Source organism: Chanodichthys erythropterus, chromosome 9 (genome assembly GCF_024489055.1).
Source record: "Chanodichthys erythropterus isolate Z2021 chromosome 9, ASM2448905v1, whole genome shotgun sequence".
NCBI lineage: Eukaryota > Metazoa > Chordata > Actinopteri > Cypriniformes > Xenocyprididae > Chanodichthys > Chanodichthys erythropterus.
Window position 1 is genome coordinate 35,769,454 of NC_090229.1, and position 13,554 is coordinate 35,783,007.

The 13,554-nt window shown below is 34.6% G+C and overlaps 1 protein-coding gene across 2 annotated transcripts in view; it reads right to left on the reverse strand.

Moving 5' to 3' along the window:
- Positions 1-338: 338 nt before the first annotated feature.
- LOC137027346 (fibroblast growth factor receptor 1-A-like) overlaps positions 339-13,554 on the reverse strand; it is a 52,206-nt gene continuing 38,990 nt past the window's right edge. The window contains exons 10-18 of one of the 2 annotated variants that reach the window (XM_067395457.1): positions 11,519-11,664; positions 11,282-11,403; positions 9,382-9,492; positions 8,457-8,647; positions 8,241-8,363; positions 4,993-5,063; positions 4,763-4,900; positions 4,571-4,676; positions 339-2,988 (exon numbers count right to left, since the gene is read on the reverse strand). In XM_067395457.1, coding sequence (XP_067251558.1) covers positions 2,809-2,988; positions 4,571-4,676; positions 4,763-4,900; positions 4,993-5,063; positions 8,241-8,363; positions 8,457-8,647; positions 9,382-9,492; positions 11,282-11,403; positions 11,519-11,664 — 1,188 coding nt within the window. In that variant the 3' untranslated portion in view covers positions 339-2,808. The remainder of the gene's footprint in view (positions 2,989-4,570; positions 4,677-4,762; positions 4,901-4,992; positions 5,064-8,240; positions 8,364-8,456; positions 8,648-9,381; positions 9,493-11,281; positions 11,404-11,518; positions 11,665-13,554) is intronic. The other variant, XM_067395458.1, reaches the window with a different exon arrangement.

The following is a 13,554-nucleotide window of genomic DNA, read 5'->3' on the forward strand; positions in this document are numbered from 1 at the left end:
TGATTTGTGGGTAGCTGAGGTAGCCACTCGCTTGAGATCAAATGAGGCAAGCAGCGTGTGGAAGTCAGCAGCCTGAGGTTTGTCTAGATGGATGTTGAAGTCACCAAGTACTAGCAGAGGAGTGCCATCCTCAGGGAAGGATGAGAGTAACACATCCAACTCCTCCAAGAAGTTACCTAGCTGACCTGGGGGACGATAGACAACTAGAACATGAACCGGCATTCGCTGTATCGTGTTAGTGGATTCATTATGTCGGACTCACCGCAGGTAACTCATAATCTGCAGTTGTTACTCCTGTCTCCTGACAAAAACATTGCATGCGGCGCCTGTGGAGTGTGGAAAGTTACTAGAGCGCGCAGCCGCGCTCGTCTCTCACAAGGAACGTCACGGCAGTGATTGACAATCCAGACGGCCAATCGTTTACACGATCATTGGCTGATGTTTTTAAGGCCCTAACTCATGCACAGATGATGTATATTGATATTATTCCTTTCAGTGCACCTAATAAATAGTCTTTTATCAGTTTCAAGTAATATTGCAAAAATGTATAAAACAAAACATCCTCTTTAGCACCTTTAATCAATTATTTTATATGTAAATAACATTCCCAATCTGTATTTGAAATCAACAGCAATAAATAAATACTGATACAAAAAAACAAGAAATGACATTTTATGATTTTATTCGGCAAGCACATGGAGGATGCACACAAAAATGTTCTGTTTAGATCGGGTTTGTGTTGAACAATTCACAATGTTTTCTCTATTAAAATGTAAACAAGTGTAAATGTCAACATCACATATGTCTAAAGAATTTGTCAATTAATGCAATAAATCAATCTGCTTTATTATTCCAACCATTACTCCTGGTCGAAGGCTTCTGTGAATTTTTGTGTAGTTTGTTTATATGGTTTCAATTAAGTTTAATGGTGCAATGCAAAAATATTTGCAGTACAATGCAGCTTATGCACAGCTAGTGCAATATACCTCTGGTCACCATTCACTTTCACTATATGAAAAACAGCAACATCATTGTGCCCAACAGCTCCTTCTGTTTTCCATGGCAGAAACTTTCATTTTAAGGCATTCAATTTCAACTCAGAATAAGAATTCAACACAAGCCGTTGCATATAAAACAAAAGCTGTTACATTTATTGATGCATTTTGAGCTAGAAATTGGATGTCAACTAAACGGCAAAGCGACAATCCCAATTGTAATGCATGCCTTTGGAAAAAAACAGACTTACAACCAGTGTTTCAAAAGCCCATATCCGTTGACCCGCGTTGTCTCTCTCAGAACAAAGCAATGTTCCACAAATTAAAATTTACTGCAGCCGTCTCATAAACATGACAAACAATGTTGAATTTAAACTGCTGTATACTCTGCAACCTTCAACCGTATTCTTCAAGCGTATAAATCAAGGCTGGTATTTTTGGAGCGTGAGCTGGTAGCGGGAACAGGGTTCACTTGGCTGAAGCAAGTTTGCGTCTCTAAGTACGTGTAGTGATGCATCAGCCGCTGGCAGGGAGCCAGTCGTCACTGGAAACAGTGTCTGCCGTCTGATGCATTTGTAGCACAGCACCTCGCTAAGAAGGGTCATTCACACCGCTATAAATAAGGAGCTAACGGTTACTCTCGGCTTTCAGCAGGAGACGGCATTTACACTGTTAGCTACGCATTATAATATTTAATCACCCCTACTAACCTGCAGTCAATTTCACTGTAAACACAATTTATGTTGTAAACTCGTCAGCGAGAGTGATGTTTACAAGGTTCTTTATGCGGCATAAAAGGTTGTGAGATTAATTCGTCAACAGCCTTTATTGGATGTAATTCTTAATATGTGTTACCCACTTGATTTTAATGTATGGTCGTTTCATTACATGGAGCGGAACATCCTCTATTTTGGACGAGATCTAATTCACTGAGAATTTCCTTTTTTCCTGTGATCATTATGAAACGCATCAAATCGGACTCGCTTAAGACATGAAGAGGAAAACCATAAGAACCTTTTCAAATACATATATTTATATAGCTTAAGTCTGACTCTGTACTGAGTACCATCAGGAAGAGAGCAGCACTCGCTGCATCAACGATACAGGACAACAACATTAAGTAACAAAACTGGCCATCTATCAGCTCTTAATAATATAATTTCATCTACAACTCTCATCGCCGCGCTTTCACAAAAGCTACACTTCAAAAAGTTCTACATAAACGCATCCTGGTACAAAAAAAGCAACAAAATTCAAATAGTGTAATAAAAATAAGGGTAGAGTGTAAATATATATTCATATTTATACATTTCTAGATGTATTTACAGTTAAAGCTGTCAGTCAGATAAACGGAGTGCCCGTCGTTAAAATACATTCGGGCAGACCATTTAGTGAAATACATTTTCTTAAGAATTTGGTCTCGGAGGCAAAATAAAGGTCCTTGTTTAACACCGACAGAAAATATAAACGCTCCCAACATCCATCGATCTGCCCCGCACACAACGATGGCGAGGCTTTCTCTAACACAGATGACAGAGGTGGATATTTCCTATTGAAAAGTCTTGAGAAACATACACGTACCACTTTCTGCTCAAGTGCCCTATAGCTTTATAGCAACAACAGGTAAAGGGGTCAGTGAACGGCCGGTTTGTTCTCTTCCAGCTGTGTGAAACAAGCCGTATCATTATGTGATGTCCATCCCAAGCGCTTCAGCTCTGTAGTGTGCCGTGTGGCAAAGCATTGTCTCCATGAGTTCATGGGTTGAGTCCAGCCAGCCGCACACTGAAGAGTGACTGGTGGAAGGTGAGGGAGCTCAGCGCTTTTTAAACGCCACTCCGCGGTTGGGATGTGGGGGGAGTTTGGGCAGGCAGGGCTCATCAGCACCGGGGTCATGAGAGAACACAGAGTCTTCACCTGAGGAGCAGGTAGAGCTGCGGGTGTCTGGGAAATTTGGAGAAAACTGGTCCAGAGACACAGACAGGTCCAGATACTCCTGAAAATGTAAAACATACACAAAATAGTATTATTTTTTAAATATTACTGTTAATAAAACAATTATTATTATTAGATATAAAATAATAATAATAAAAATCAACAACATTTTAATTAGAATTATATTTCATAACAATAATCAACAACAATAACATAGTTGTTCATGTATTATTATTATTATTTTTTTTTATTATTATTATTATTATTATTATTATTATCATCATTTTAATTAACCAATAATAATAACATAATAATAATAATAATAATAATTATTATTATTATTCTTTGTTAATGAATTATTGATATAATTATCGATTCATTATTTTTAATGACTGAATAATAATCATCATAAAACAATGTTGTTCTTGTTTATAGTTTTTATTAATGTATTACTGATATTAATTATTTAATAATAAGTTTATTATTAATGACAATAATAGTAATTATTATTATTATTATTAAATGTATTATCATCTGTTTATTATTAATGACTGAATAATAATATTAATCATCATCCTCAACCTAGTTGTTCTTGTTCATTATTATTTACTTATAATATTATCATTATTACTATTATTTGTTGATGTATTTTTATTGATTATTAATTATTGAATAATAATAATAATAAAAATAATATGTTATTAATAAAATATTATTGAATAATTATTATTATCATTATTATTTTATTTTTATTTTATTTTATTACTGATATTATCAAATATAGAATAATAATGATGATTCTTATTGTTGATTCTTACTATTATTATTATTATTATTATTATTATTATTATTATTATTAATAATAATAATATTATTATTATTAATGGCCAAATAATAAATCATAAAAACAATATCAATAATAACGTTGTTCTTGTTTATTGATATTATTTAGTGAATGTATTATTTATAATCAGTATTGAAAAATAATATTTATCATTTCTATTATTATTTAATATTAATATTTTTGATTATTATTATTATTATTATTGACTGAATAATAGCAGTAGCAATAATAATAATAATAATAATAATAATTATTAGTAATGTATTATCCGTTTATTATTACTAATGAATGAATAATAATAATCAATATTATTTTTTTCTTTGTTATTTACTGATCAATAATAATAATAATAGTTATTATTGTTATCATTATTTTTATTTGTTAATGTATTTTATACATATTAATAATTGAATAATAACAACAACAATAATTATTATTAATAATAAGTTAATAATAACTTGTTAAAGCATTATTGATATTAATTTCTGGAAAATAACAACAACAATAATAACAATAATAAAAAATAATAATAATAATAATTATTATTATTATTAATGGGTGAATATTTATCATTAATGTATTATTTGTTTATTATTAATGACTCAATGACAATAACAACAACAATTCTTATTCATTATTTATTTATTATTTTTAATTCAATAGTCACTTATTTAATATACCTGGAGCTATGCTGTCACAAACTTTTAAATTTTTTTTTTTTTTTTTTTTTTTTTAGCTGTAATGTCATGCGAAGTACTGAAAGCTGATTTGTGGATTATGTTCTGACTGAGCTTCTCACCTGATTGGACGTCATAGAGAGGGTACGGTCTAGATCTTCCACCAGCTGTTTGAAAGTGGGTCTCTGAGATGGAACGGCATGCCAGCAATCTCTCATCATCATATACCTTCAAGAGGAACACTGTTAAAAACCATCCTAAGATCTCTACCATCATGAGAGAAGTCATATCATTACAGCGATCAAGGATCTTACAGTTCATGGGTACATGTGGAGGGCCGGTCCATGCGGTGGCCTTCCTTTAGCAGTTTAAAGAGTTCCTCGACAGGAACACCTGGGTACGGTGAGCCACCAAGAGTAAAGATCTCCCACAGCAACACCCCAAAAGACCACCTAACATGCAAAGACACCATCAGAATGACCATTATTAACAGACAAAGGTGTTATGTATCTGAATGAGTTTGAGAGAATATCTTCAGACGTACACGTCACTCTGATGGGTGTAAATGCGGTCGAACAGAGCTTCAGGTGCCATCCACTTCACTGGTAAACGGCCCTGTGGAAACAATTACTTTATTCACTGACTCATCACCTGTTTGACATTATAGATCAAAATCCTGCTGGGATTGAAATTGTAATTTTGACTCAAAGTATGTGTTCAAAGAAAATCAGGGCCTGTTAAATATGACAAGAATCATCTCTTAAAATACAATTATTCAGATTAGCATCAGATAGTTTATTAATACTCACTGACAGACTAAACAACAACAGAAGTCCAGATTAAAAAACATTTGATATTTAGTAAAGTGATTTTTCTTATGTGTCTCAGGGTGTCACACTTGCAGTTTGGTTCATTTGGTCCGGACCAAGAAAGAAAATGATACATTTAGTCCTGGTTCACACACAAAAAGGTTTTTATGATGTATGTTTTGTGACAGAACTTGTCTAACATCCAAACCAAGGCTGTGTGCCGGGCTAAATGTGCTCACTGTATGCGTGTACATGTGATGGAATATGATGGAGCCGACAACTCGTAGGGCCCTATGAAATCCGTTTTATTTTTTCCCAAATTCCATTTTTTCAGTTTTATTTATTTTTTGACTCCATTTTAATGGTTAAATTAAATTTTAGTAATCAAAAAGCATGTCTAATTAATTGAAATAATGAATCTTGTCCAATTTACCAACAATTTAATAAAAAACTTTTTTTTAGGGCCCTATGATAAACGTTTTATTCTTTCCCCTCAAATTTTATTTTTTACCAAATTCTGTTTTCTGGATTCCATTTTAATGGTTTAATTCCATTTTAATAATCAAAAAGCATGTCTAATTAATTGAACTCTTAAAAACAACAATATTTATTATTTAAAAAATCTATTTTTCAGATTTTTATTTTATTTTATTTTTTTTCAGAAGTTCTGTGAATTTAAATTGTTGTATTTAAATTTTTATGGCAATCAAATGAACGCATACAATTTAATTTATCTTTTAATCATGAAATTAAACTTTTTGTCAAACAATGTGCTGCACAACAGAGCTTTACTGTTAAAATTAAAACATGGAAGAAACACTGAGATTACTGTTTAAAAAAATATTTTAATAATTTATTGTTAAATTAATTTATCTAAATTCTACTACTGTCAAGTTAAATCGAACTTTTATTTTGATGTTTGCCTAGAGCTTTGAGTTTCTCTGTATTTATGACGGTAGTTTTCTCAAACGAAGCAGTTAAATGCTGATGAAGTGACTTTCAGAGCAGCTCTGGAGATTAATTTTTGCATTCATATAGTGAGGCGACAGAGGACGAAAACTGTGCTTCAGCGTGAGTGCGCCCCCGCGTGAGTGTGTGTGAGGCGGTGTGAGGTAAATTAAACTGCGCTTCTGCATCATTCATTTCAGAGGCACACAGGCATGCAGGATTCATGTTTAAATAGTCTTTTTGCGGTTTAATATTCACAGACACGTGTACTGACCTGCTTTTAATTCATTTAACAAAAATTTGACAAATTCCGTGACATTCCGCATCATATAGTAAAATCCGTTTTTATGAATGGATTCCGCGATTCTGTGTTTGCCGAAATTATAGGGCCCTAAACTCGTGAACAGCTTATAAAATGTGTAAAGGAGTCAAAACAGCAGCAGCAATCCATCCGTCACACACAAATGCAGATCTGCTGCGAAGAGATGCGGTTCCGACGTAAAATGTAAAATTATGATTTCTTCTCATTTATATAAAATATATATTTTACAAAACTGTTTTACTCTAAAACCGCAAGAAAATCAAAGCCAAAATCTAAAATCTAATCAAGTTGTTTTTCAAATTTTAGGTTGATATCTCAAAAATTGAGCTTTGAGTAAGACAGTACCAAACTTTTCCACTAGCATCCACACTCCATTGGTAATCATGAAACCATTTATTTCCATAAATGTTCATACAATTTATGAGACTGACATTATTCAGAAGTAGCGAGATGGTGACAGTTAAGGGGTTAATGAATATTTCCATCATTTTATACAATCTTTATACAAAGTCACAATCTGTTTATTTTGTGCTTTCAGAGTAATCAGAAACATCTATTTTGTTTGCAAACTAATGTAATGTATGAATGTATTTTGCTGGTTATTTTTGAATAAATGTAACATAGTAGTGATCGACCGATATTGATTTTTTAGAACCGATACAGATAATTTCTAATCTCTAATTTTGCCATTATTAATATTCATTTAAGCATACATTCAAGAATAATGACTTAAAGCGGAACTCAGGAAGATTTGCGAAGCTCCCCCTACAGGTTCCTTCAGTGAATCACACTGTCGTAAATACTCCAAGCGCAGCTCTGGACTACAATGACTAACGCTCACCAGCGCAGTAGTTTTGCAAACACAGTACAAGAAATCTCGATGGAGGTGGGTCATTTTCGAAAATGTCTTATAAAGTCATAATATGTTTTGAATTACCGTAAAGCATTTTGTCACTCTCACGTGAACGTGAACATGAGGCGAGATTGTGTCGGGTCGGCACAGCTCAACTTGCAAGTGCTGTTTTCTGGCGTAGACGTGCCAGAGGGGGTTAGCGCATGCCTCAAACACACCACTACAAGTCAATTAACCATCGTAAGGACTTAGAAAACTATTTATGAAGGCAAAAAAGTTACTTAGTTCTGCTTTAAGTTATGCTGTTTCTGCATGTACAGTATTATTTTGATATATTGATGACAAATGACATTGACAAAACGGTAAATAAGAATTGAAAAGCTCTATCCGTATACTCTATATCTCTATTTAGCAGATTCTACATCAATAGAACACAATTATGACGAGTGCTGTGCAGCAGGTATATGAACGTTCTTATGTAGAATTCTCTGTTGGGTGTTTTGGCGATTGTTGCGGTTGGTGTGTTTGGAGCGGTTAGCGATCTACGGTTGTTAACCCTAACCGTGATAGGCAACATCATGACTATGATGAGAAAAAACAAGTATGCTTGAGCATCCTGTGCATTTTAGGGCAGTGTCTTGTGATGTCCTGTTTTTGGTTGGTTTAGATGTCTTTGGTCCATGTTGAGTTCAAACGCAACTCAATCTTTTTTGGTCCTCTTGTTTGGTGTGCACCAGGGTTTGGATGGCAGAGTTCACGCTTATTCAAATGTACCGCACTAACAGAGCAATTGAACCAGAGTTCATTTTAACTGAACCAAACCTGCCAAGTGTGAACACGCTCTCAGTCTGAAATCTTACATTGGTGGTCTTCTTGTAGTAATCAATATGATGGATGTCTCTGGCCAGGCCGAAGTCTGCTATCTTCATAACGTTATCTTCAGTTACCAGGACATTACGAGCAGCCAAGTCTCTATGAATGCACTACAACAGTGAAAACACACATGTGCATTAATCAAGGGAACAATTCTAAAGTCACATGTTAACTGAGAACAGAATAGCGTTTGAGATGCCAACCTTCTTGGATGCAAGGTACTCCATGCCACGAGCCACCTGGTAGGCGCAGGAGATCAGGTCTTTGATTGACATGTTCTCCACGGGCACCTGGTCGGGGTTGTAGCAATACTCCATCCCAGGTGGACGGCGTACACGGAGATACTCTCTCAGATTCCCCTTTGCAGCAAACTCCACGATGACGTAGAGCGGACCTGACAATGGCCATATGAAACATAATCAGTCGACGTTCTGACGTAGAAACTGGAAGTGCTGAACGTAAACAGCATTTGAGAATGACAGGGGACAGATGAATTTGTTGAATAAAGCCGTTATTTTTGTTTTGTTTTTGCGCACAAAAAGTATTCTTGTCGCTTCATAACATTAAGGTTGAACCACTCTAATCACATGGACTATTTTTACAATGTCTTTACTACTTCTCTGGACTATGAATGACAGAAATTAGGTTGCTTTCTATTAAAAAAAACCCCTTGGATTTCATCAAAAATATCTTAATTTGTTTTCCGAAGATGAACGAAGGTCTTGCGGGTGTGGAACGACATGAGCGAGAGTAATTAATTACACATTTTTTGGGTGAACTAACCCTCTAAGATTTTTGTGGAAACAGTGATACCCATTTTTTCCAGGATTCTTTTATGAATAGATAGTTCAACGTCATTTATTTGAAATCTTTTGAAACATTATATATGTCTTTACTGTGGTGGCCTTAGAGGGATCACAGTTTTTGATACATCAATGTCTGATTCAATAAGGAAGTTAGGTTTGATTAATCTAGCATGTGAAATCACAATAGCTGGACTGATGACAACCTTTTGAAGCCAAAAAGCAGTGCGTCGAACAGATTGTTTTTGAAATATGATTTACGCCCTAAATGTTTCCCTCCGCCCGTCTGTCTCTCTCCCGCCTTCTTAATTCATCCTTTACTCACCATCTTGTGTGCAGGCCCCCAGCAAGTTGATGATGTTCTTGTGTTTGCCAATAATCTTCATCATTTCCATCTCGGAGATGAGGTCTGACAGGTCCTTCTCTGTGGCGTCGGCTATAAAAGCAATATTGATGAACACACATATATCTAAGTATGACAGGTCACGAAACCTTCAACCTCCAAGCTGTGAGAGACAAACAGTCTATGAGCTGACAGAGCATCCGGGGGGTTAATTTATTCATGCTCTCCTTTTTCATTTATTTCCAGTATGGACTTGAAATCAACTTAACATTCAAGACGTTAACATGAAATGGCATTTGGAACATATTTAATTTGCATAATCTGATGCATTTCCCAGCAAAACGGAATTCTCTGTAAAAAAAAATAATGACATGATTTTATTGGATAGTAAAAAATTAGGCTGTGCTATTACTGGGATTTTCTACAGAATAACGTCACCGCAATCGTCTTTACCTTGATTAAAATTCATCAAAACTTTACTAGCAAGACACTGGTTTGCTTTATCCAGCTAAGAAACGTTGTTTGCGTATCATCTGGCCATACACCTTACATTTAGCACTGTTTTGGACTGATTGTTTGAATGCATTCGCTTAATGGATAACTGAACTGAAAACTTTCCCAGAGTTTAGTGCCTTAAAATTATATATACACTACTGGTCAAAAGTTTTTGAACGGTTAGATTTTTTTAATGTTTTTAAAAGAAGTCTATTCTGCTTATCAAAGCTTTATTAATTTTATCCAAAATACAGAAAAAAAATAGTAATATTGTAAAATTTTACAATTTAAAATAACTTTTTTCTATTTTAATATATTTTAAAATTCAATTTATTTCTATGGTCTGAATTTTCAGCATCATTACTCCAGTCTTCGGTGTCACATGATCCTTCAGAAATCATTCTGATATGATTTTCTGCTCAAGAAACATTATTATTACTATCAATGTTGAAAACAGTCGTGTACATTTATTTTTTTTTTAAACAGGATTCCTTGAATAGAAAGTAAAAAAAAAAAAAAACATTTATCTGAAGTAGAAATCATTTGTAACATTATCACTACCATTCAAAAGTTTGGGGTCAGTAAGAGAGAGAATTTTTTATTTTTTTTTGGAAAGAAATTAATACTATTATTCAGCAAGGATGCATTAAATTGATCAAAAGAGAAATTATCGACATTTATAACATTACAAAAGCTTTATATTTCAGAAAAAAAATATTTTCAACTTTCTATTCATCAAATAATCCTGAAAAAAATTTACACAACTGTATTCAACATTGATAATAATCAGAAGTGTTTCTTGAGCAACAAATAATCATATCAGAATGATTTCTGAAGGATCATGTGACACTGAAGACTGGAGTAATGATGCTGAAAATTCAGCTTTGATCACAGGAATAAATTATATTTTAAACAGATTCAAATAGAAAACAGTTATTTAAAATTGTAAAAATATTTCACAATATTAATGTTTTTGCTGTATTTTGGATCAAATAAATGAAGCCTTGGTGAGCAGAAGAGACTTATTTTAAAAACATTAAAAAAATCGTATTGTTGAAAAAACTTTGACCGGTAGTTTATATAACACGATGTAGAGACCATTGGTACACACTCTCTGTATCACTGTGTTTGCAAATGTTTCCGGCCTTTCACTCGCCGAGGAGAGGATAGGAAACAGACAGAATGTGAATCAGAGTAAACAAGCTGCTATGGTACGGTATGTGACACCAGAGCTCAAATAACATGCTTGAGGGTCAAGGTGGAATACAGAAGAAAGCTCAGTAGACCATCAGATTCCTCATGAGATACCGAATTCCAGACAGAGTTTGCTGGCGTATTTCCCTTTTTACACAACAGTCAGCTAACAACGGAGGCAGAAAACACCTACATTTGAGCATCTTGACAGCCACTTTGGTGACACGACTGGGTTTGTCTTTATCCATCCCCATAGCCTCGGCCATCATCACCTGCCCAAAGCAGCCCTCTCCAAGCGGCTTCCCAAGAACCAGCCTGAGACACACACACACACAATATCAATCACTGACACCGAACACTTCGCCATGTCATTTTTGTGCATATATACATCTTTAGTTAGTGAATCATGACTGCAATGTGTGTGTGTTACCTGTCTCTGTGTACCTCCCAGCGTGGGTCCTGGGGCAGTTCATATTCAGAGACCCCTGAGAGCATAGGGGAGCCACTGGAGGACAGACGGGAGGGGCGGACCAGCATCCCACCAGAGTGCATCGATGAGCTGGAGTCCACAGACACCTGTACGGAAATACTTAAAACTTACTCTCCACACAACGCAGCAACAGAAATACACATGTGAAGCCTGTGATGTTGTGCGCTCATGGGTGTATGTGAGTTACTTGCTCAGGGGGGCATCTATAGACACTGATGCACTGATATTATACAACAAACATCAGCAGCTCTCAAGGAAAACGGATCATAATCAAAACTTAAATTATATGAACCAACAATCAATCAAAAATGAGCTCAATAAATTAGGTGAAGGAAATGAGAAAATAAGTTTGACATTTGAAACCTGCATTTTAAACATTTTAAGTCTTTTAAAGCTGATAGCTTTGTAAGGTGTGCTCATATTTATCATTGTCTGGTGGATTTTTGCAGATCAAATAAAAAAATAACAAACAGTAATCAACACAATCCAAAATTTTGCATGAGGGTGAAAAAGTTCCCCTGGCAGGTTTTGCAACCGGTTCAAACTGGTCAGGCAGATTCACAGCTGCTTGGTTTGGAAGTGCTTCATACATCTCTAGACTACTGAATAGATTTTAGACCTTTTTGGCCCACGAAATTTCACAATGTGACTGCACCTTAAGGAACAGAGAAATTCAGTATTTATTTACAAAATACTCTCTAACAGAATTTATTTTTTTCCATGAAAACTAATGTCTCAAATTAAAGAGGCAATATTATGCCCTTTAACAAAGCTTTGATTTTGTTTTTTTGGCTATATTAAAATAGGTTTTCATGCTTGGATGTTCAAAAAACACATTATTTTTCACATATATGACATTCATATATGACAACTCTCTGGGCTGCATTTCTTAAAAGCACCAATGCACAACTATATTGAGTCATGTGTACAAATATCAATTTAGTTGTATGAACAAAAGAAATTCAAGTAAAGCTAACATCATTTCTTTGAGTAAATACAAATCATTTGAATTTGTCAGTTAAATAATATTTATATGTGCAGTTTACTTAAAAATGTTATGTTTATTACGTAAGGTGAACACATTTATTGACTTCATTTACCTCATTAAACAAACTATTTGCTCTACAAAATGCACTCAAAAAATAACTCGTTGAACAAACTCAATTGAATTGAGTGCAGGAATTCCATCCCATAAATATGCATATATGAGGCTCACAGACTAAACACAGGCGCCACTCTTCTGCATAATGGTAACCACAACATTCAAAAACATTACAGAAACTCCTCTAAATGTCCAACATAACTGAACATTAAACACTAACATTAACAAACAACATCTTTCCCTTTACTGAAAAACACATAAAATAACACTTTAATCCCTAAATTTACTCTCCTAATGCAGTCCATTGCAAAGCATGCAGGGAACTGTTGATCCACTGCCAAGTTAGTTACGTCAACATTAATTTAAGTGTTTCACTCAGCAATGTTAAGTTGACTGAACAAACACTTAAGTAAAGCTGACAATACTCAATTTTAGTAGAAACAACTCAGTTAAATTAAGTTAATGTAGTTACATGAGTTTAAGTAATGTGAAAAAGGATGGTTTGAGTGAAACTAACAACAGTAAAGTTCATTTATTGAGTGCAGCACACAAAGCTTTTGAGAAATGCAGCTCTATTTAGTTCCTGTCTCTATGAAGCCCCTCTTTCAGAAAAGAGCAATGTGGTCAGCTGGACAAATGTGTTGTGATTGGTCAAGCGCTTTGAGTGTTCTTGGGAAATATCATGCCGTTTACCATAACCGTGAGTTTCAACAAACTACTAACTAACTCAACTAGGCCCCTCCCATTTATTTTATGCATGTCTTAGACAGGAATTATTTAAATGAGGAATATTGTGTTCGTTCCTGGAAGAAAACTCAAGATTACAATGGAGGCGTTTCAGGGAGTTCAGAAACAGTGACACTGATAGAGAGAG